Raw genomic sequence first — 23,721 nt, 5'->3', positions numbered from 1 at the left:
GAGGAGCTCTACTATATCAAGATTTTACCTAGTAGATGAGGTGATTTACTCCTGAAAGCCATCAATCACACACAGAGAGCTAGTAGGCAAGATGCACCTAATTTCCCATCTCTGCACAGTCAAGGGAAAACAAATGACAGCACTGGCAATCACAATTTAACACTTTTAAATACAGAACATAACAAACAGATTAATATTTGTGACAGCTTTCCCTTAATGTGCAGCAGGCTGGACTGAACTTCCTCGAGGACCCTATTATCCAAACACCGGACTAACTTTTCCCCAGCTTCACTCCAAATGACCAGCAACGTGACAAGCTCAGACGCCGATGTCTGTCGGCAAGTGCCGTCCCCTGACATCAGTTGAGCTATGAGCCCCCATAATGAGGAACCAAATAGGACAAAATGGGCTCTAAATAAAACATGGGGTGGAAAATAGAAAGCGGAGTCAGGTGTCCTTGGGAGAGTGACAGCTCTCCTGGTTTCACCCCCCTCTCTCGCACTCTCTCTCTCGCCTTTTTTGCATCCCCCCGTGGAAGCCTAAATGACTTTTCCCGACACGCATCGAACGTTCCCGGGCTTTCTGCGCTCTGCCGCCCGGAACATGCAGGCATCAGTAAACAATGAAATCTCTTGGCTGAAATTGAATTTATAACCACATTACCTGCACAGATAACGTCTCTGAATGGCGCCGCGATAAGAGCAATGGGATTTGATTTTCAGGTGTTTTATTGGTCCACTTTTTGGATAAGCCCCCCTCCTCCGACTACAGCCGCCCCCCCCACCCTTCACCTCTGCTCCACACAAACATCAGATTTAATGGTGTGGCAGCGGGCATGTTTGGATGTATGGATGAGTGTGTGTGTACGTGTGTGTGTACATGCTTTTGCTGAAGCCTGACTCGGTGCTTGTGCTGCACTCTCATAAGTGACAGTTGCTGGTTCATGACCACCTTTTTTACACGTCTCCATCCCCCCGCTGCCCTCCGTCCCCGCCCACATAAACCCTGTCAGTATCAGTCAGCCTCAGCCCCTCTTCAGCCTGGGGGGTCTCAGACACACAACAGGGGGCTGTAAAACCTGCCTGTGGGGCTTGTTAACTGTTCCCTCACTACGGCAACTGGCTCGGATGGATTGGCGCTCTCTCATCGGGCTGTGTTGAGTTTGACTGGCTCATCTCCTAATGGATTCACTGTCTCTGTGTCTCTGATTGTTTCCTTTTTCTGTCTTTGTGTCTCGCCAGTTCAGGACCTCCTTTCCTGGATGTCTAGTCTTTGTCCAGCTGCCGTTTTGCTCTCTTCACTTACTGTTCCCACTTGGGAGCGTGCTGCTTTGGCTATATTCAAGTCTTGTTCCGATGAAACAAAATGAGAGAGGCATAATTCCATTTTTACACGTATTTTGTGGTGGTATGTTGTGGATTATCATGGAAAATGAATACATTTACACAGCATATTTTCAGGAAGGAATCACAAAGATGAGCATACCCAAACACACCTAAATACAATCTCTAATCTCCCCATGGATTTGAAGAGAACACACCTCTGGGGCAAATAACCCATCAGAGCGTCACGATATGTCTCTGCCCCGTCCCCATTATCAAGAGCATCATGAGATAGTAAAGTTCATGTTTGAAAGAAAACAAGATATCCCCATCCTCCTCAACCCCCTTTGTATGATTGATGGTCAAATCCACTTTCCGTTGTTCTGCATCAAGATGTGGACTGTGACTGTCCCACGCTCGGCGCTGGCCACTGCAACAGAGAGATCAGAATCCCGCTGACAAATCCTTAAAGCATCGTGTCCCCCTGAGGGCCTGGGTAATGGCCGATGCCAGCGCCCATATGACGGCTGCCAGTTCTGCTGATGCAGACGGAGCGGAGATGCCTAACGTGACCTTTAGTGAATGCCACATCACATCAGGCCTGGATGTCACCCGCTGACATTATGCTGGGGCATGAAAAGGCTGTTCTGCAGGGGAGACATGGTGACGAACGTCCCCCCGGTGACAAACCTGTGGACGTGGTCTAATTCTGATTGACGCGAAGAGGATCGGACAGCTTTGAATGGCAGGGGACGTACGTGCGAGCATCCAGGGGAGGATGTGGAGGATGTGGAGACTGCTTAGCGTTGGCTGGGTCTGTTTTTCTCTGTGTTCGCTGGTGATAAAGTGCTGAGACAACTCACTCCAACTGGCATCATTATCCCAATCATCAAACAATTCTCTAAGCACATCAGAAATCCCTCTATAAAGTCATAACAAGCACAGACTCTATATAACCAGTAGGCATGTAGAGATTGGCGGGGGGAGTGAAGTTAACGCTTGGCGGCTAACACTGCAGTGGTGGGTTGTGTAGGCAGGTCCTTGGCACACTTTCAGAGGAGATGGAGGGCTATAAAAGCCATTGGCTCCTGCCACACCTGTACCCCACCCTATCCCGCGGCCTGCTTCCTATTTAAAAGCATCACATGCAGGATATTAGTCAGGGTTTTTTGCCGTCTGTGAGGTAGAACTAACCTCTGAAGCAGAGGGGGGAGAGGGGAAAGTATGCAAGCCGCCGTTTGTTTTTTATTGGGGAAATAATGGCCTATTGAGAGGTTGGGTATTTAATGAGCAACATAATAGGCCCTGTAGTAACACATCTGCTATGAGCAGAGTCATTTCCTCAGCTTTCAAAGGCTGCTGCTCCAGCCTTTGAAACAGCGAGTTCAGTTGCCTTTGACTTAGTATGTCTAGATATCTGCTTTTTATTAATTGCAGAATTGCTACACCGGTAATACACAACATACAATACTGCCGCTGTGCTTCATGTTCAATCCTAACCACATTCAGCAGCCGATGGAGACACACTCCCTCTCCTGGCTTGACCTCAAATCTCTCACTGTCCAATCTAATTCCAGCATCCTTCAAAAATATCCCTCCTACTCTGCAATCAATTGTGTTTAATGTATTAAAGACACTCACCACAACCACCGCAACCTTTGGCCCTTGCACAAATCAATGCCTCGTTAGACCACTAATGATCATTCATTGACTAATAAGATCTGTATCAACCTCTTGTAGAACATTGATTGGCCTTTGGCCTCTGTAGTGCTCTGTGCATTACGTGGACAGCGGCAGACGGCAGCTGTAAGTCCTGGGGAGTCAGATGATGAAAAAGCTCCTGGTGGGAATGGACAGGAATCCTAAACCTCAAATAGACCCATTCTGAAGCACCTCAGGCCAAAGCCCTTTTCCTCTGCCCTACAGATCAATGGACATAACCTCTCTGACCACAGGTCAATCAGCGCACAAACCCTCCCGATTTCTCTCCGTCCCCCTCTCGTTCTTCCTCTCTCTCATCTTCTCCATTAGTCACTACAATTGTTCCATCAGGTGCAGGCGTGGCTCAGCATGTATGTGTCCAATCATCTCGTTGATGGAGAGTGGACTGGGTAGCTGTGTGACTGTGTCCCTGTGACCATATTTCCCTTCTCAGGACCTGAGGGCAAAGATCGAACCCTGCCTCCGCCTCGCTCCAACCAATCAATCTGGCCCTCATTGAGATGCATGGCTCAATGATCTTTGATAGTGACTTACAGATTGGAGAGAGGGAGTGGAACTCAGGGGGGAAAGTTAGGACTGTCCTTGGGTATTTGCGGTGATATGAGGCTACTTAGGAGCCACCTCATGGGAAAATATCTGCAGGTCTAAATGCTGTTCAAGTTCTTTTTCTGTTTCTTTTGCAACATTAATGAACACAAGAGGTCTTCACAGGACCACTTACTCAACCCAAGATCTGAGTTGGATGGGGTCCACATTATATTTAGTGTAACTGGGTTTGGTAGGGTTTCACTTTATTGTTGTACGTTGCATAGGTCTGTTTTAATATGTCTACTACTTGAGTGGATCCAAGAAAACTTGCTAGCAGCAGAGTTGAAACAGTTGGTGTGGACTTTGGAAAAATGAGAAAAATGGCCGATGTGAGGACGAAGACAAGGAGGTTAATGTCTTTTTCTGCAAATAATCGACAAAGATGACAAACAAGCTATTGGTCTCTCACTGCGTGGGTTTGTGCGGACCCTTGCTGGGCATCTTGGATCAGGTGCAATTATCCTCGTCTCTTTTTTGGATTGGACTGTCTTCGGGCTTCTTTGGGATTGGGTCTCTATTGAATAAATTGATTGTGGGTACATTTTCCACATTCTTTTTTAGTATCAGGTGCAAAATCATGGGCTCTACCTACCTTACCCCTACCTGGTGAGCCCGCTCTCACTCCAAAGTCGCCGAAATCCGACACTTGGGCAGTGACTTGCAGCATCAGAATCCAACAAAAAAAAGGCGTCCTTTAACATCAGCAAAGTACGCAGCCGGTTGCTGTTATAGTTTAACGGCACCCGATGGCATCAGGGGAAATGCGGTGGGACAAGGCAAAAGTTAAGGCACCGATTTATTGGATGGGTCCAACAAACGCCGACTTCCACCCGAGAGAGTGGTGTTCACGTCCCTTAAGATTCTAAAGCCAAACCCTGTTCTTTTTCCTTAAACCTAACCACGTGCTTCTGTTGCCTAAAACCAACCATGTTTGTTTGTTGTTGAAGGAATAAAAATGTAAATTTGCATTGTTGTTGTACTGACTGCGGTTATTTTGAAACAGACTGTATTGAAACAGTACGTATCCTATGAAAACGGAAGTGTATTTTGAAAGAAGACAATGCATGTAACAGGCATAACTTGACATGGTGTCCCAGAACGTCAACAACCAGCGTACCCAGGGCACCTTGCACGTCGTATGTGGACATGGAAAGTCCATGACCAAAATGTCAATATGTGACGGTTGGAGTGAGAATGTGTTGACCTGGTTTGAGTCCCACCAGGAACCTTTGTCTTTCCCCTCCTCTCTCCCCTAATTTACACTGTCATCTATCTACTGTCAGCAGTTATGATCCTCCAAAACTTGAGATGTAATTGAGCTCATACCCTGGGTAGCAAATGCCAAATCCAGACATCCGTTTGCTGACTGCTTTCTGTCAAAGTCAGTGCAGTCGTGTTGGATCAAGAAGCCGCTGACAGCGGACAGCGATAGAGCTGTTCACCGGTGGCCTGTCACTCACTCTGATGCCATCAACCTGCACTCGCTAGACAGACGGAAATATACAGACATCCAGCTCTGTCACACTGTATCATACTGTCAGGACTTGAACCTCTCTCAACACACTCCAGGCAATCAATTGCCATAAACGGTTTAAATTTAACTTGAGAACATTTTTACCAACAGGGAGATTTCTTTTTGGGTGCTCCTCTGTTACATTTTACATTTTCATCCAGTTTTAGGGAGTGTGCAGTCTTTATGGGTTTAAAAATACCTATCACACTTTGTTAACACTTTGTAAACACGTTTAAACCAAATAGTGGTGATCAAAAAAAAACAAAAAAAAAACAAAAAGGGTGCTCCTGTTAGCTCCTGAAGAGTTGACATTTTGCAGATAATGGCAGCATCAACGCCCTGCTTGTTAGCATTTTTAACAGTAATGAAACCAACTGGAACAAAAAAACTGCAACGTTTCTTGGCTCTTCAATGAGTGGTTTCCTCTGGGAGTAAGTAACTCATGAACACGTGTAAACCTGCTGTGAGGTTTTTACATTTTATGTACCAGCATGATTTTCTTTTTTTTTTTGTATGTGCATGTGGGTGAAGCAAACAAGTTCAAATCTTTACATTACTCCTGTCGCAATCATCTCAACCACTCTTTGTGTGCGTGTGTGAGAGAGAGAGAGAGAGAGAGAGAGAGCGCGAGGTAGACATCAAGAAGCTAACAGACAGATCACAATCCCTCATTAGAGGCTAATTAGATTGGCTCCAAAAATACAGATCACTATTACCCGGACCACTGATTAATACACATTAATACTCTCTCTCGCTCTTATTATTCCATCGTCTCCTCATCACTTCTCTCTCATTTTCTTTTCCCCTCTCGCTCTTTCTCTCAATTAGTGGTTAATAAGGAGAAAATGAGAGGATTGCTCTGTTGCTTGCATCGAGTACTCAACTTTTCTAAACAGACAAACAGTGTGTCACTGTGTGTTGAACTCACTGAAGAGTTTAATTACACCAGGACTCATCAGCGGCGCTACAACAACAACTGTACACACTATAAAAGTGAGCTCTCACTATATATGTGATCAGTTGGGACCGTTTTCCTACAGCAGTGTCCAAAAAAAGAGCGCTCTATTGTAGCATGCTGTTTAACTGCTTCTCCATCAGTAAGTGATTTTCTATATTTCCCAAAATGCCTTGAAAGTAACGCCTCCAGAGGTCACGCCTGAGCTTTTTGCATCAAGTAGGCGACTGTGGTGCCAACTCTGACACATTCAGCGTTATAGGCACATGCACCACAGGGCTCTGTCGCACACTCTTAAACTCCCTAAACAAACAGCATGCCACAGTTTTGGCAATTTTAAAACAACGAGCTTAAACAGGAGAAAAGTTAGTGCTTTGAACACATGCACTTACAGTCAATGCTTTTTTTTTTTTTTACCAAGGAAAAATAGTGGATTTACTGCGTTCTTACTGCTGCTATCAGGTGCATGAGCCACATACTGAAAATTCAGATGAGGTTCCCAGATGTGGCGAGTGGTTTAATGCACAGTTATTCATATAGTTACAGCATGTAACAAAAAAGATTTGAACATGAGTTCATTCATTATGACTCCAGCTGAGTGCACTGTGAAAATAAAGGAGTAGAAAGAAAAGAAGACTTAAAAGAAACAGAGAGGAATGACGAATTTTACTACAGCACCAGAACCACCTTCAGTAAAGCAGGTTTGCTCTACAGGAAAATCTTACAGCAAAAATTCAGTCCCCGTTCATTGCTTCTCTCAGACTGACCCTCAGTCTTTAACAAAGAGCTCTTAGATAATTGGTCTAGAGCAAGCAATTTAGATGTTGAACTTTTCTTTTGATTTGTTTTATCAGCCAGTACACTCTTTACTGGGTTCACCATGTTCTAAGTTCTACTGACTGTTCTACTGTTCTTCTTTATTTCATGGAAAACTAACTGCAATAACACAGCAACAGCAAAAATACACATTACAAAAACAAAGAAAGTGAAAGAGAAGAGAATGAAGGAAAGCCAGAGAGCAGAGATGAGAAACCAGCAGAAGAAGAGCAGACAGCACAGTGAGGGAGCAACCCTGACTAAAAACAGCAAATACCAAATTGGAAAACTATTGTTTGTGCTGTTTTGATTCTGACAAATTGACAACAAAATTGGCGTTTTACTGTTTGAGATTATTTAAAGGTCAAGTTTGTAAGACTTAGTGGCATCTAGAGACCCTTTCCCACTGGACAAAATACCCACTAACATCTGGCTTTTGTATTTAATGGAAAAAATTACAAATGACTCTGTAGTAGTCACAGACATTTATTGGCTCCAGCTTCAATTGGCTTTAATCAGCTGTGATGGGAATACAACAACCATGCGAAAGCTCTAATTTTAGCCCATTTGCTGGTGCAATGCAAAGACAGTCTGCCACAAAATACCATCTATCTCTATCCAAGCAGTGCTCAAACCATTCAAAATTTAGTTGGCATCAAGTTTGAGAGAGACTTAATTAGTAAGAGGTATAAAAAAAGAAGAAACCACTGCAACATTTTCACTGGCCTCCATGCTGCGTACTACAGCTTACTATCCTGTTTCCAGCTTGTTCATGATGTTGAACGTGACACAACAGAAAAAAAATTACAAAAACAGAAAGGCAAACTCATCTGCACACACGCGCTAATTTTGGTGGAAAAAGGGTATTGCAGTAAGGTTGTAGATTTCAACTAACTTCTCCTGGGTGCCAAGGGTGTGGGAGAACTATGGTGGCTGACACAAAAGCACAAATGGCCCTATCTAGAGCCAGTGTCCATTTTTTGGACAATTCTTGTCCATTCTGGGCTACTGTAGAAAAAAAATGGCAGACTCTGTGGAAAAGGACCCGCTCCGTATGTATACATAAATGGCTCATTCCAAGGTAACAAAAACACAACGATTGCAACCCGGTCTCACTCCAAAGTTGTCGAAATCTGGTGCTTTGGCAGTGACTTGCAGCATCACACACTGACGAAAAAAGCTGTCCTTTAACATCGGCATGACACGCAGACTGTTGCCATTATAGTTTAATGGTGCTTGGCGGCGTCAGGGGGAACTGTGGCAGGACAACATCCTACACGGTAAAAGTCCAAAAAGGGTGAATGGATCCAACAAACACCAACTTTCACCGGGGGAGCAGTGTTCATGTCCTGTAGGATTCTAAAGCCCAACCCTGTTCTTATTTTCCGAAGTCCAACATCTTGCGTTAGTTGTTGGAGGAAAAAAACCCCATTAATTTGCATTGTTATTGACGTAATGCTTTTATTTTGAAAGAGACAGTATGTAAACTGTAAATTTCCTGGGAAAATGGAAGTGTATTTTGAAAGAAGACAATGCATGCAAAACACCCAGGGTACTTTTCACGTTGTATCTGGACGATGAAGGTCCTTGACCAAATGTTGAAATGTGACAAGGATGGAGTGAGAATGTGTTGACAATTCTTTGTTTAAGGTGATTATACACTAATGAAAACATAGTTATCATATTCCATTTCTGCCTCTAAATCATACATAATAAAACTATTAAAGTTTTCATTTCATTTGAGCAGTGCTCTTCAGTGTTTTACCAGTACGCTATAAGAATAAGAAACACACCACCACATGGCAGAAAAAGCAATGGACTGTACATCAGTTGCTGCTTTTGTATAGTTAACATGTTTTGAACTCCATTCTATTTTTCAGCTGGTAATTCGGGGCAGCTGACACACACTGTCCTGCTTTACCAAAGAACACACCCATCTGTTTTCCCCTCACACACCTGTCCCACATACACTTTGAGCAGTGCAGGTGAGCACGGAAGTTGTAGCCATTAGGGGCACACTAATACTCTTTAAACAAAATCAAAATGGTTGTGATCCCAAAAAAAAAAAGCCCCGCATTGGGCCTCAATCACAGTGTCAGTAGGCCTCCAGTCAGAACTTTTCTGACACCACCCCACAGCGCCCTCCCTGCAGCCTAATCAGCGGGCATCATCACAGATAAGCCATCTGCTCCCTCCTCTGCTCCAGATAACATCTGATACTGTCAGAAACAGTGTTGACTGCTGCTGGTACGAGAGGACCACAAACACCTGGCACTCTGTGAGACACCTGTGTTTTGGTTAGTCACACTTCCTAAAGGATGTTATTGTGTCTGCCTGGATGAGCAAACAATTACAGCAGATGACGACGGTTTTATCTTCAAATGGTGGAAAGATAGAGGTGATTGAGCTGCTTATCTCCAGTAACCCACACACAAAGACAAAGAAGAATCAGGGGCTTTTTAAGGGACTGAGCTTTGAGGATTGCTAAAGGTTAATAAAAATTGGAGGAAAGCACTTCTGTTAATGTAAATTATTCTTGTTATTCTAACAGATGTTCTCATTTGTTCGATTTACAGCATAAGGGCAATGTTAAACTGTATGATTCTTGTGGCTGCCGAAATTTTCTGTCATTTTCTGACAACTTCAGTAAACTAACTGCAAGAACTCATTTGTAAACTCTCTGTCATGTGATCCAGCGTGCAGTGTGACCAGCCCTGAGAGATGACATCAATATATAGCATGAAATCACGGACATTAAATAAAACCAAATACAACACCAAGCCCAAACCTAAGCCTGCAAAAATGACAGTAGAGTGGAACTAACTTGTGCCATCAACCAAAAAATTCCCATTATAAATTTAACAAAAATGTTTGCTGCAGGGCTGTCGTGTTGGACAAGAGAAAATGTGTCCCCTACATGTGATGAAATACTTGAAATATTTGCATGGTTTGAGCAATACACTGCAAACAAAGGTGGGCAGTAAATAATGCTGTTACACTTGTTTTCCTTTGAGGATAAAGGGCACGGCATCCCTGCATGTTGTGTGTGGTATCCCAGCACCAGGCTGACTCGACTCGACCCTGACGCCTTGTTAGGAGAAAGACAGACTGAGCTTTAATACAACACTTTAAGTGGACGGACAACCCTCCACATCAGACTGGAAATTACTGCTGCTGATAGTTTTATTGTGTGTGTGTGTGTGTGTGTGGTGTGTGTGTAGACAAACAGTGAAGTGCCACTAAAAGTGTGAATATGCACACACTGTAACAGCTCGTGTGTGAGAAAGAGGCTAGAAATGTGTGTATGTGCTCATGTATATATCATTTACACACCGCCTGTGTAGCCCCGGTGAGCGCAGCGCAGTGTGAGCCCTCGTCGATACGCCCCTCCGATCTCCCCCTGTCAGCAAACACAGGAGAACAAAGACGCCTGTGGCAGCGCCAGCGGGTATAGATCTTCTCCCCTGTGTTCTCGCTCAGCAGGGTCACACAGGAGCTGCTCACAGTTCAATCTCCTCTACTTGACTGATCAGGAGCTGTGAGCCGCTGCTAATGAGACTGGACCCTCTCCAGTCTCCGGCACCATGAACTGGCCCACCCAGAGTAAAACCACTGAGTCCAGGAGTTCACTCACACACAAGCAGCTACCTCCAACTGTGGTTCCACGTAAAACAAATTAAAGCAATTATTGGTTATAAGCATTGTAGTCGAAGCTTACTTAGTAGAGAGACACAGTTAGTACAGAGACACCTACTAAGTGTGTGTGATACAGGTTATACACTAAATTTGTGTCTCAGAGGCAAAAGAGCTTGTAGAAATTTATTTTCAATATTAAAACAGTCATATTGACATGAAGAACTTCTATGGATCACCATGACCCTTAAAGTGATACAATACAAACACATATATTTGGCTTTTTTAAGGCGGTAATATGAGTAATATTTTCCAGGGAAGCTGATCATATTTTCGCGGCTGTTCAATAACTACATTTTTTCTAATTTTAAAAATAAGTATTGTGGGTTTTTGGTGGAGAGAAATGGCTCTGACAACAGTACAATATACTTTATAGGTCATTAAAGAATCCTTTAAAACTCACATTATGATAAATAAATTTCAGTCGTATTTCTAATTATTTTTCTTGTGCATATTTAGATTCAGAATTAAGAATCGGCATTAGCATCAGTTCAAGTCAAAGGCTTCAACACGACACCCAGTGCAGCATTTTGTGTCCTACAGGTTTTGAATAAACGATCAATATCATCAAACTTGCTCGAACTTTGGTCTTATACAATTAAAACAATGCTCAAATCCATTTTTTTTTTTCCAAAATAAAGACCAAAAAAGATGTGACATTAAGGCAATGAGACACCTGTTTCCAATAAAAACTCTCTGGAGTTCTATTAAAATTCTCGAAACAGGTGAAACTTCACTGGACACATTCTCAGCTCGCTCTGATCTTGGTAAATATTTTACTCTATGACTTTCCTCATGTGAAACTTGACAGCCTTGCAACTTGACGTGCCATAATGGTGTCATTTGCATTGAGACAATCCACAGCATGAATCCCATAATCATTCAGTGATTGATTTGTAATTGCACTAATAGGGTCACGACCGAGACAATAGGATGTGTAAAGCAGAGTCCCTGCTCTCACTCGGCCTCACAGACTCACAGCGGGCCTGCTGAGCGCTGCCTGTGTGGTCTGTGGGGACAATTAGCACAATCTCCATACTAATGGCGGCCTGTAATGGACACTGCTGAGCCTGCCAGCCACTGTGTGTGTGTATGTGTTTGCATATGCATCTGTGTGTGAGGGAATGTTTGCATACGCGCATATCCTTCAGTGTGAGTGTCTTCCTGTGTGGAGTTGAGAGCGTGCCTACCTTCTGGGGTGTGTGTCTGTTTTAAGCGCACACTGAATTTCTGTGCTTATGTTTTTATGTGTGTATGTGTGTGTGTGCCTTACCAGTGTGTGTAAGTAAGTAGCCAGTAGCCTGTATTTTACTGAGGTGACCCCCCCCACCCCCACACCCCTTTTGCTCGCGGCTCTAACCCTGATCCGCGGCCACTCATTAGCACCATAATAAAGAGTTGAGACGACACGTAAAAGGTTATATACTGCTGGACTGCTGTTTTCCTATCAATTATCAGGCCTGTGATTTATGGCCCCGACCCGATGCTATTCTCTGAGGAGAATTGGGGGAGTGTTTACACCCCTACACAGCGGGGTAAGGGGTCAATCCCGGCAAACTTTGACCTTTAAGGCAGGGGTGCACCGGCACTGATGAGAGTTTGCAAACAGCTAAGCAGCACTGGAAGTGACTGAATCGATCAGTGGGTATTTAAGGATACATGTGTAAGTAATCTGCGCTGTTTGAACTGTCACATGCACATGATTACGTAACACAGCAGAGGTAACTTTCTCCCTAAATGTCTGAATTGTTTATTTCTGTTGTCATTTTCAGCTGTAACTGTAGCGTTTAAAGACATGAAGTTAAACACGGTGGTCTGACCTGTCTGATGTTTCTGCAGTGCTTGTTTTCTGCACTGTGACTTTATGTACGTGACGCAGGAGTTTTCTGCCCAAAAGTTAGTGCAAACAAACATCCAGTCTATAGAGTAAAGCACTGAGTGTGTACTGAGCTATATAGGGAGCAGAATGAGCAAATGAGGAAGTCTGTGCCTTCACACGGACACTTTGCAGCTCCCTCAAGATGTCTTCTTTTTATTCAAATTCCAAAAACATTACAAAAAATGCACATTTGATCATCGACAATGGCTGCCAATCTTGCTCATGAAGCCACTGAATGATGTCGGGACGTCGTGTATTTGGGAAGTGAAGCTATCACGCCTGGCATGCCTTTGACGTATTGGCTTTTGTCAAGCTCCTCCACAGCTGGGAGACTTGCAACAAGCACCAAGTGACATGCTGTAATGAGGTTTGTGTGTGACACGAGGCGAACACACATATGCGACATGCACATATTATATATGTGTATGTCTGTGTGTGTGTGTGAGTTCCTGGCTGCCATCCAGGCGTGTAGGATTGGTGTGGTCTTGCTGTCTGTCTGCGCTGCTCCTCTGCAGCATGTGTTTAACCCCAGCGTTTGGCCTCCCTGCCCTCTCTATCTGCCTGACTGATTTGTTAGGCTCCGGGGACAGGACGGAGGATGTGAGTTTGTGCATGTGTGTGTGCCACCTCTTGCGAACATGCGTTTTACTCCGCCTTTACCCTGAGCCTTTCCTATACCCGCACACACATACACACACAAACCAGGTCTTTGATGTGAGATCAGAGGCAGCCCGTGATGCAAGTCGATCAGGTGCATAGAGAGAAGAAGTAGAAAGAGGGAAAACGGAGAGATGGGAAAAAGGAACGATGGCCTCAGTTAAAACAAGGCTGTTGGTTTAACGACCTCTGGGCCTCGCACTCATTATGAACCTCTCTCTCTCTGCCTGTCTCTCTCTCTGTCAGCACACTCAGCCTCCCTGTCCTTTTACACAGAAGCAGCGCTGTTCGTGTGGGCCGATCACAGTGGGTGACAGAGGCAGATGCAGCGACTACAAGATGTGTTATGACTCATGTAGCGGCGGAACATTCTGTTGACCGTCTAACAGGTGCTGATGGTCACCACAAAAAGCCCCCCCCCCCCCCCCCCCACCACACACACACACACAGATTTCCCCACGCTACTGTAAAGTCCTACTGCCAGACTTATAGAAATCCTGTCTGTCTCCGACAAGCCGTGTGGTCCACAGCCTGTTTGAAGATCCATCGGCCTGCATGGAGGCTGCAACATACACACATATACGCACACTGCATCCACAAATACACAATCACGTATAAAACCACAAAGACAACACGTAAATCTAAATACACAAGGAAGAAAAAACTCCATGTTCCCTCTCTCCATCTCTCCAGCCCTTATAAGATGAAGGGAAAGGAGCTAAAAAGCCAAGAAGAGTTTCCCCTCCTGCCAGGATGAAAGCCTCTTTTACTTGGGAGAACATTAGGAGAACAAACTACCATCACAACAGGAGGGGGAACAGTCAACCGCGGCATGCTCTCACATCAAACACAACCACCATTAATATTGTAATGCTTCCTCCCCGAGTGTTTGAAATCAAGAACAAGACTACCAGTGTGGTCAGTGAGAGAGCTGGGTGCAGATGTCACTTATTTGAGACAGCGTAGCTTTGAAAGCAGAATGAACGAGGCAGTGGCTGTAAAAATGATTAGTAGGAACCATGAGTTATGTATCTTGACTCTCACAGCTCATCTTTTTGAGTTATCGAACGGTTTCTAAAAAGATTTATTAATGCGTGTTGGTCCTAAACTTGATAAAAGATGAAAAAAACTCAGATCAAATGTTGTTTTTTACATGAAAATAATATGTTCTCTATGTCTAAATTCATTTTAGATGCTTGTTTGTGTCATTATTTCCTCCTGTCTTTCCAGCAGCGAGCATTTTCAGTCGTGTTGTTCATGTTTACACCTCCTCAATACTTCAGTTTCCCTACTAAAGTTTGCTTGTGACAGATCACACCAACACAAAATCACACACACACAAAGAGAAAACAACTAGGCATAAGCATATGGTGAGTGCGACTGTTGATGCATGGAGTGCACATGCAAGTCCGCCTGATAAGGAGTATACACCCTGGGAATAATAGCAGTCAACGGATACTATATGTGTATGCATGAGAATCGAGTGCTTGCTATTGATCTCCTGTGGCCTGCCAGTGGGATGTAAACACTGTGTCTTTCAACAGGAAGCTCCACTCAATACGAGCGGCCGTCAACGACTGCTACACAGAAAACACAGCGCACAGGCAGCCTCCCTGTTATCAAATCAGCACACACAGCTAGAGTATACTGCCTCGTGCGTGTGTGTGTGTGTGTGTGTGTGTGTGTGTGTGCGCATGTGGGTGTGGGTGAGAGAAAGAAACATCAATATACCATACAAACTTATGTGCACAAATACGTGCATAAGAAATATGCACAAACATGTTTTGCTGGTGTGTGAAAACTGTGTAACGGCATGATTTTGATTATTTCACTGATTTAATGAGTGAATGACCACAGGCTCTGAGTCACATCCGTCTAAACGTGTGCACACAGGCATGCTCCCTCCTTCTAACACACACACACACACACACACACACACACACACAAAGCATGTAAGCTGGGTCCGGAACAAGCTCAAAGCCATCAAACTTCAGCACAGAGATAATCCACGTGCCAAATCTAAGATGAATCTATGTAATATTGATTCTGTTCAGGCGCCGCACTCGTCCGCTAACAACCCATGAATAACCGACCGTGGAGGACACTTACACTCTGAGCGCATCTGGTAGAGAATCCTCAATGTGTTTTACGCTTACATGTTTCCCCTCTATTAACTTCCTGCAGGGTTTCTTTCCTGCACAGGTGAAGATCTGGCGAGTCTCTCAGTGCCTCCTCATCCCGTTAGGAGAAGACTTGAGCGGCATGTGCAGGATTCAAAGGCCTGATGCACAGGTTTTGTTGTGGAGTTTTGCCCATGTTAAATACTTGTGGTCAGACTCATTCCTTGTCTGTGTAAGCTTTAATGTGAGCATAATCTTTAAATAAGCAATATTTTGAAATGTTATGTCAAGTGCTGACAAAGGAAGACTTTTATTAAGTTAAAAGTCACAAACCAAAACCTAAAACTGACGGCCAGCTGTCCAATAACATATGACAGGAAATAACTAATCAATAGACTGACTTTCTAACAATAATAATTAAAAAACATGACAAATTCACATGTAAGAAAAATGCCAGTGTCATTTGTGTGAGTGTGAAACTGTTCTTAAGGGCCCAGTTATATGCTAGGAAACAAACTTGATGAAACATGAGAAAATTTTCTTTTTTGACTGCATATTTGCTGTGACCTGTGCACAAGCATGCAAGAGATGTGCAAGCCACACTGAAATTTGCGAGCGACAGTATTTGCAATCTACGTAAAAGCAGTGCTCACAGACTGTGTTTCTAAAACTGGCTCCAAGTCAGCCCAGTAGACAAAAAGGAGGATGTGAGAAAGCTGTACTGAAGTCACTGATACATTAGGCTGCCAGTTGGACAACAGTTGACTTGATCTGTTTTGTTTGGTGGCCTTCGTGAATCTCTTTGTCTGCTCTGCAGGTGAAGGGTTTCACTTTCCTGACAGCCACAACCGGGAGTTTGGTGTGTAACAAGCATCACAACACAGGGGCTCTCAAACATCTGGCTCCAGTTATCACAGCTCTCACTCAGCTTTGCCACCACAGTATGATACACACACACACACACACACACACACACACATGCACGCACACCACTCCGTCAGCGTCTGGCTTTGCTGTGTTTTGCCACTCCACTCCTCTGGTTTCCCAACTTGTGTTTCTGGTAAAGGGCCATTTTAGTTCCAGCTCAGGCCTGCGGCGGAAAGCATCTCCCTGAGGAAAATAAGCATGACTCGCTCCAGTGAAGACATCTGCCCTTTGAAAGCGAGCGTGGCTGTTTGAACAGCTGTCAGAGCACACCGTGCGTCTCAGACTTTCCCTGATAAAACAGAGGCAAGTCTGGGAGGCAAAATCGACAGAGGACAGGCGCTAAACGGACAGAAGGAGACATCCACTGGCAGATGTGAAGACGTGCTCTACCTACATGGTGTGTAGACTGACCAGGAGCTGTGAGAGGAACGGCAGCGCATGGTCACCTGTGCTCACACCTGGAGACTATACGTCATGGCCTCAAAATGTCAAATCTGTTTACTCTGAAAAGTTTTGACATAAGCACCATCATATCACTCCAGATTCAAATACACTTCAGCTGTTGGGAGGTATTTAGTTGAGCACTGGTGGCCAGTGTCCAGGGACTGACTCCAGTTTTAAGGGCAGCACCAGGCACATTCCTAATACCTGATATGGAGACCAAAGCACTTGGAGGAAGCCCTTACAGACACGGGGAGCACATGTGACCCTTCACAGGAGGTCGTTTCAATTATGAAGAAAGCTTAAAAAGTATAAAAGTAGGTTTTTATGGCTTAGTTTGCACTTCAGTGGGTATTTGCATCGCCAGTGCTGCAGCTGAATGCGAGCAGCAGACACACTCTCACAACCCAAGAAGATTTCAAGCTTAACAGTTAAGACTTTTGGTCCTGAAGTGACTGTCTGTTACCCAGTCAAGAGGAACAAGTGTATGTCAGACTTAGAAAAGTGCTGGGAGCTCAATTGCATTAAAGCTCTTAGTTTGCCTGAGCTCCAATCTAATTGGATAAAGCTGGAAAAGCAGCTTCCAATGTGCACAAATCCATTTTTTTTCCCAAACTCATTTTTTTGGTGGAGAGATGCTCCCCGTGTTCTATTCCGCCCATCTTTTGTCCTTGTCAACATTCCCCAAATGAGATTCCCAAAATCAGGAGGTGAGGGGAGCACGCATGCACGAGTGCACTGAGCAAACATTGTCAGACAGACACACCTCTCACACCAGCATGCTGGCTGGCATCTCTTTCCTTTCCCGTCCTTATTAAAATTCCATATTGAGATTCCTTCCTGCCACTCCGCCTCCCTGGCCCTGTCACTCAGCCACCAACCGGCGACAAAATCAGCAAGTTTCAACAAAGACACACACATATGCATAGAGACACACACGGCACACAATCCAAACTTTTCTTAAGACAACTCGTCCCTGCTCCCGCCCTTTATGTGTGGGATGAAAGTTTCCTTTAGGTGATATGTGTGAGAGCGTGTATCAGCGTCTCCCCCTCCTGCCTTCGCCCTTCTCCATCTCTGCCCCCCCCCCCCCATTGTCATTATTTTCGATGGTGTCCCCCTCTGATCTGCTGAGCCTTTGGGTGCTCTCTCTCCTCTCTCTGTCTTTCTCTGGTCCCTTTCATCTGTCAGGCGCTCCCCTTGGCGACCGCCACTGAGGGGGTTTGATTTCCCATCATGCCTAGCATTGCCTCCCTGACTCCGGCTCCCTCTCTCCCCACCCCCTCTCCCTCTGAGGCGAGTGTTGTGCCCCCGCGTCGTTGGGCAATTATCCCCGGGAGTAATGAGGAGCGGCTCTCCCTCCGCGGCGCACTGACTGACACCTCTCCCACTCATTTGTCAACAAATCAGACGGCTGGTGTGGGCGGCCATATTGAGCTGAGGGTTGTCGTTGGGAAGCTCAGGCTGAGGCGCATCGCCGCGTCTCTCTCTCTCTCTCTCTCTCTTTTTCTCTATCCTCCTCCATCCCTTCCTCTCTATCTCTGCCACCTCGTTATCTCTGACAGGGTGTCATTCGTTCCAACTCTCACTCCTCCTATGTCAACCCTCCACACGCTCCGATGTATTTGTGTTCCTCAGCCGCCAAGAAAAGTCTGACTTCCAATAGGCCTAATGGTCATATGTGGCTAATGATCACTAAGCTGAATAAGTGACACTATTCAATTTATTTGTGTCAAAGTCAGTCACAGCCAGTCGCTGAAAACACTTTGTCCAACTAGACAATAAAGACTAGAGTGCAAAAGGGAAAATATTTCCAGATACGTCTTTGCTCACAAAGGCGCCTTTCAATTTGTCACCATTAGTGGATGCAGCTGTAGAGGATATGTAAATCTCATCTGCCGTGTCGTGTCAGGGTGAGCAAGGTCTTTGATGTGCCTCTGTATATTTCACTGCATACTTTAAAGATGAGAGATGACTGTGTGTGAGCTTTAGACGTGCCATGCATGTTTACATACCAAAACATGCATCAGCTGTGTGTCCCTGCGAGTCAAGTGTGTACTCACTGTGCTCTTTGCGCTCCTCGGGGCTCGATGAAGCCTCTCCGTCAGACAGCAGGCCGGACATGGAGAACAGCTTCCTCCCTGAGTCCTCCCCAGCTTTAAGGGAGCCTCCCGGGGAGCCGAAGTCAAACTCCTTCCCCTCCACCTCCGGGAAGCAGCTTTTCAGCCTCTTGGCAGGGGTGAAAGCCGACTGGTAAACCCCCGACTCCCTCTCCTCTTGCGGGGAGGAGAAAGGTCGGAAGGCGCCCACCCCGCTGTGGTTGAGCATGCTCAGGGTGGAGCAGTCCAGATTCGGTGGGGTGAACTGGGGGTGCAGGTGGAGCAGGGAGGCTGGGAAGTCTCGGGAGGGGAAGGTGCCCGACATGGGGCCCTGGCGCTGGTACATAGAGGTGAAGGTGTAAGAGGCAGAGGGGAAGGGGAGGTGGAGGTCTTTCTCCACAGAGGCGGGGACACCGAAGGGCCTGGGCGCCTGGCAGGGGACGGAGGCATCTCGGCCGGCCTCGGCAGTGGAGGCGAGGACCATCAGGGCGGGGGAGGCCAGTGGAGCTGGCAGGTAGGAGGGGCTGTCCATCTTGAAGGGGCGGTGGAGGTCCATTCACCTCCCTGTTAGTGGTGCTGAGGAGAGGGAGAGAACACACAGAGCGTTGAGATGAGGCGTGAAGAAGGCATGAGATGAAATTACAAAGTGTTTCAGAGGAGGCTCTTTTTTCTTTCAAACATGGCACACAAAAAGTAATCATTTTCAAGCTCTTTTATTGGATAATAATAATTAATTAACTTAAGCAGACTTAATAAGAAATACACATTTTACTTAGTCTGAAAAAATACATAGAGCATATTTAGTTTTGTTAAGCTTAGAGTGATTTTTTCACAATCTCAAATTCCAAAAAACACACCCAGTTGCAACTCTGGAGGCATTTTTACGATTACAGTTTTGGACTAATTTCAATAGAAAAGGGTTGGAGGAGGCCTACTGTGCCTGTAAATAATTACGACGGAATAAATTGACAATAAAACACACACGTAGCCGAAGCCTGCAAGAGATAAATTTGATAATGAAGTAAAAGCAATTAGATTTTGGAAAATCCTCCAAACACGTTCAGAGAAAAAGACAAATTCCTCCCTTTTCTTTCTTTTTTTATAAGTCAGGAATTAATTGTCAGTAAATTGTAAATAATTGGGTCCAATAAAATAAAAATCGAGGTGGGAGTTGTAAAGCAGAATAAGCATTTCCAAGTTTCCCAACATGTATTTTCTGAAATATATATCTTCACAAAAAAAGTTTAATTAATTGTAGCATATTTAAAATATATGATAAATGTTTATGGGTCACATATTAGAATCGGAAAAACAGCTTCGTCTAATTAGCTGGTTTCCTGCTATTTAAAGTGAATTTTGATAAAATAATTATATTGGCATTAGTTCTGAGAAAAGGCCGAAATAAGACAGGAAAGTTTGGGCCCTGTGATTCACCTTTCTTTAACTACATCAATCCCTTTTTACAGTTTATCAACTTAAACATCTGTGAAATTCACCAACTTTACGCACGACAGATTTAACTCAACTTCAAAACACTTCACCTGAACATGAAAATACATATCGCCTATTTTTTTGCAATTAAGTGACAATTAAGCGACAATTCAGTCTTACAGCGCACAGGTCAAGCTTTCACCCTCTTATGTCGCAAGAATCCAAATTGTCTCCAAGTCTCCACATGGTTTCAAACACAACAGTTTTCCAGCAACAAAGTTCCCTCACTTCAGAAGAAAAAACTACCACAAAGCTCCACAGCCGACACAACACACGGCAATCAAATATCCAATTAAAGCAATTAAAACAAATGAAGCTGTAATCACTTGTGTCATCATCAGCCGCCACTTACCGCGCGCACTCGAAGCAAGATTTGTTTCGCCGTCAACTCCTCTCCGTCTCTTTCAACTTATAATTTCAAGGACGCGGCACTTTTTCTCCTGATCGCGCAGGGAAAGAGAGAAAAGAAGACGAAAAAGAAAAACGTGCAGCTGCAGACAGCGTCGGCTTTTCCAGTCCTGCTCCAGATGTTGCGAGTGTTGAGCAGCAGTGAGTCACCGCGGAGCTGTGCGGAGTTTGGAGGAGCTGGAGTCGGTCGCTTCTGGGGCTGGATCAGGGCATCAGTGAGTGGACTGGCTGCGGGTCGGTCTCTCCTTCATGCGCTCCGTGTGACAATCCCCCACCTCCACCCCTCTCCCTCTTTCCCTGCCCTCTTTCTCTGTAGCCTCAACCCCCCCACCCCCACCCACCCCCTGCTCTCTCCCCCTGAGACGCGCTGCTTGCGATGGACACAGTCAATTTCTTGCCCTCGCTGCATGTGTTAGTGAAATTGAGTCAAAAGGAAAATATTCAGTTTTGCCAGAGAGGAACAAGAGAACTTTGTGCCACAGAGGTGTCAGAGCATATAACTGAACATATAACTTTCTTTCTTATTATGATCACTATCTTATTGCACATCATAACTTTTACAGGAATTACCTGTAAACACAAGGATTACACCATCTATTAGAAAGGACTTGCATGCACTTTATGTTCAGCTTATATCCATTGCATTAGGTACACAAGTTAACCTACTCATCACTTTCACTGTGTGTGTTGGTGTCACTGCTTTGTTACTGAGAATGGCAGGTGATGGAGTTATCCTCTCCACGGTGGCTCACTGAAAAACCCTACAGTCTCCGGGCGTGTGATTGACACTTGTGAACATTCCCTTTTGATGAGACACAATGCAAACCAATGGCATTATTTGTCACAGATAATCTGCTTTCAACTCCAACACATTACACGTAGGGTAATATCTGCATTATTCATATCTGATTTCCAGCACATTGTCAGAAAGCACAGCTCAGAGCGCCACAAATCAGCCCAAATCACTCTTAATTTGTTTTTATCGGTATTGGTATTGCTTAAAGACTTTTTGAAATAATGTAATTGAAATAATTCCTTATTCCCCCGAGCCAATCCAGAGGCTTTACACTGCTAATCTAATGTGACACGCAATTTCCGTCTCTCAGACGATTGCTTCCCCTCAGGTCCCTGTCTTTAATGAACAGCCATTTGGCTGTGAGCCTGTGTGCGTGCATGTGAGTGTGTGTGTGTGTGTGTGTGTAATCAGAGAGCAAGGAAGAGTCCTGAGATAGGAAATGAGTGAATTGGGAATATCGCAGGCAAGAAGGAGACACGAGGAGGACACTTGTGGGAAGACATATCTGGAAATCAGTGGGGTTCACCGTGCTAACCCAGGCTGAAAACATACATTACTACATTACCTATATAACACTGAGGAGAACCATGATTTACACAGGACACCTCATATACCTCTTACACCCATAAAGTGATTCCTGAGATGCAGCCTTCCATGTGAGCCTCCTCCTTTCACACCTAAAGACAGCCGGTCGGCGAGGAGGTGGAGGGCCAGACAGCAGATGCAGACATTTAAACGGACACATAAACCAGAGTCCAGACTGACTCTGTAACAGTCTTTCCCTCGGACCAATGTGGGAGCGTGTAACACATGTCTTCCTTGTGACAAGGCAAGGTCATTACTCCGCTTAGGGAGCACCCTCTCCCTCACACATTGTTTTGGGGTTAGACAACCGCATGCCATTGCACACAGTGTCAAACAGATAAACTCAGAGTCCAGGGTCAGATAAGACAACACAGGGGCTGAATTCCCAAATCAAATCTGCTCACGGCAAGGATACCCTTTGTTTCATTTCAAAATGATAATCAAAGGTAATCTGGATAAACAGTGTTCTCCTCCTTACGCGGAAATGCCAAAAATATTCTAACTTGCCAGCTGATCAGTAAACACACTCACTACAAGTGGCTCATTGACATTCTGATTATTATTTCTACCCTGTTCCTCCAATTTGCCCCATGTGCTAGTGGCTGTGGGTGGTGTATAGTGGCTGATGATGGGTGTGTGTCCTGCAGGCCCAGTGAAGTGTTAATGATGTCCCCGCTGCCTCAGCCAGGTTATGGCACAGGGGCCGTTAGCCGCCCTGGGTAAACTGCATGGCTCCCAGAATAAATTGCCACCCGGAGCCACGCAGGCTGGTCAGCCAGCCAATTACAGGCCTGCCCGCTCAGCTGAGGATGATGGGATACGATGTTAATTGTATGTCTTCATTTTCTGGCAGGAGGTGAGTCACTTGGCTTGTCTTCTTCGCTGTCATACACACACATGCGTATACAGAATGTAACATCTTAATATATGCTGTTCATAGATCTTTGCTGATCAGCGTGGTCACATTCCGTCTCTGTCCCGTCTCACAGATGCAAGTTTTGAATCCTTTTCAAGCAACTGTAATATCATTTAAATTTTACAGCTTAGTTTATGTGGTCTTCCTTGTAATTTCCAACAAGTAAGAGATGAGCAGAGGCAAATGAAATCAACATGATGAGAGTTCTCCACTTCTTTTATTACGATGCCAGCGGTCATCAGCGGAGTCTTTTAACTTTAGCAATGTGTAATTGGAGTGTTGAACAGTAAATAGTCACGTCTTTAGTTTTTTTTTTTTTTTTTTTACTCCACTCCTTTCATTCCCAGGTCTTGTTTTTGGGGCGTGGAGTAAACTAAGTTACTGCTGTAATCATTTCCACAGACCAATTAGTGATAATTACCTTTTGCTGTGAGACTCACAATCTCCAATTACAGCAGATTGCCTTCAAAATTCATACGATTTGCCCTAATCAAAAGCAGAGGAGCATGAAAATGAAAAAAAAAAAGATTTGTTTTTAAAGTGATTGTGCCTGCTGGAGAAGCTGACGAGAGATGTGACTCAAAACAAGTGTACAGGACAACAGAATGCCCCAGCAGGAGCCTCGCAGTGGCAGCAGCAGCGGTGGAGATGAAGAGTGCTCAGTTCTCTGGAGTCAGTTGGGTAGTAGTTGTGCGGCGGAGTTCTACACTCTCCTCAGTATATCAACATAGAGACTGTCTGGTAGCAGTGCTATGGAGAGAGAGGTTAGCTACTATATTAACATAGGGAGAGA

The 23,721-nt window shown here is 44.8% G+C and overlaps 2 protein-coding genes across 5 annotated transcripts in view; one reads left to right on the top strand and one right to left on the bottom strand.

The window, feature by feature from the left end:
* The window catches only part of lsm7 (LSM7 homolog, U6 small nuclear RNA and mRNA degradation associated), a 284,833-nt gene that overhangs the window by 6,768 nt on the left and 254,344 nt on the right, over positions 1 to 23,721 (top strand). The gene's annotated exons all lie outside the window — the stretch shown is intronic.
* rnf220b (ring finger protein 220b) overlaps positions 1 to 23,721 on the bottom strand; it is a 43,129-nt gene that overhangs the window by 14,738 nt on the left and 4,670 nt on the right. For 3 of the 4 annotated variants that reach the window (XM_033621160.2, XM_078168791.1, XM_078168792.1), the window contains exons 1-2: positions 20,576 to 20,965; positions 18,697 to 19,308 (exon numbers count right to left, since the gene is read on the bottom strand). In XM_033621160.2, coding sequence (XP_033477051.1) covers positions 18,697 to 19,288 — 592 coding nt within the window. In that variant the 5' untranslated portion in view covers positions 19,289 to 19,308; positions 20,576 to 20,965. Of the gene's footprint in view, positions 1 to 18,696; positions 19,309 to 20,575; positions 20,966 to 23,721 lie in introns of those variants that run through there. The other variant, XM_033621159.2, reaches the window with a different exon arrangement.

The sequence above is a fragment of the Epinephelus lanceolatus genome, chromosome 6, assembly GCF_041903045.1.
Source record: "Epinephelus lanceolatus isolate andai-2023 chromosome 6, ASM4190304v1, whole genome shotgun sequence".
NCBI classification, from domain to species: domain Eukaryota; kingdom Metazoa; phylum Chordata; class Actinopteri; order Perciformes; family Serranidae; genus Epinephelus; species Epinephelus lanceolatus.
This window is presented reverse-complemented; position numbering and strand designations above follow the sequence as displayed.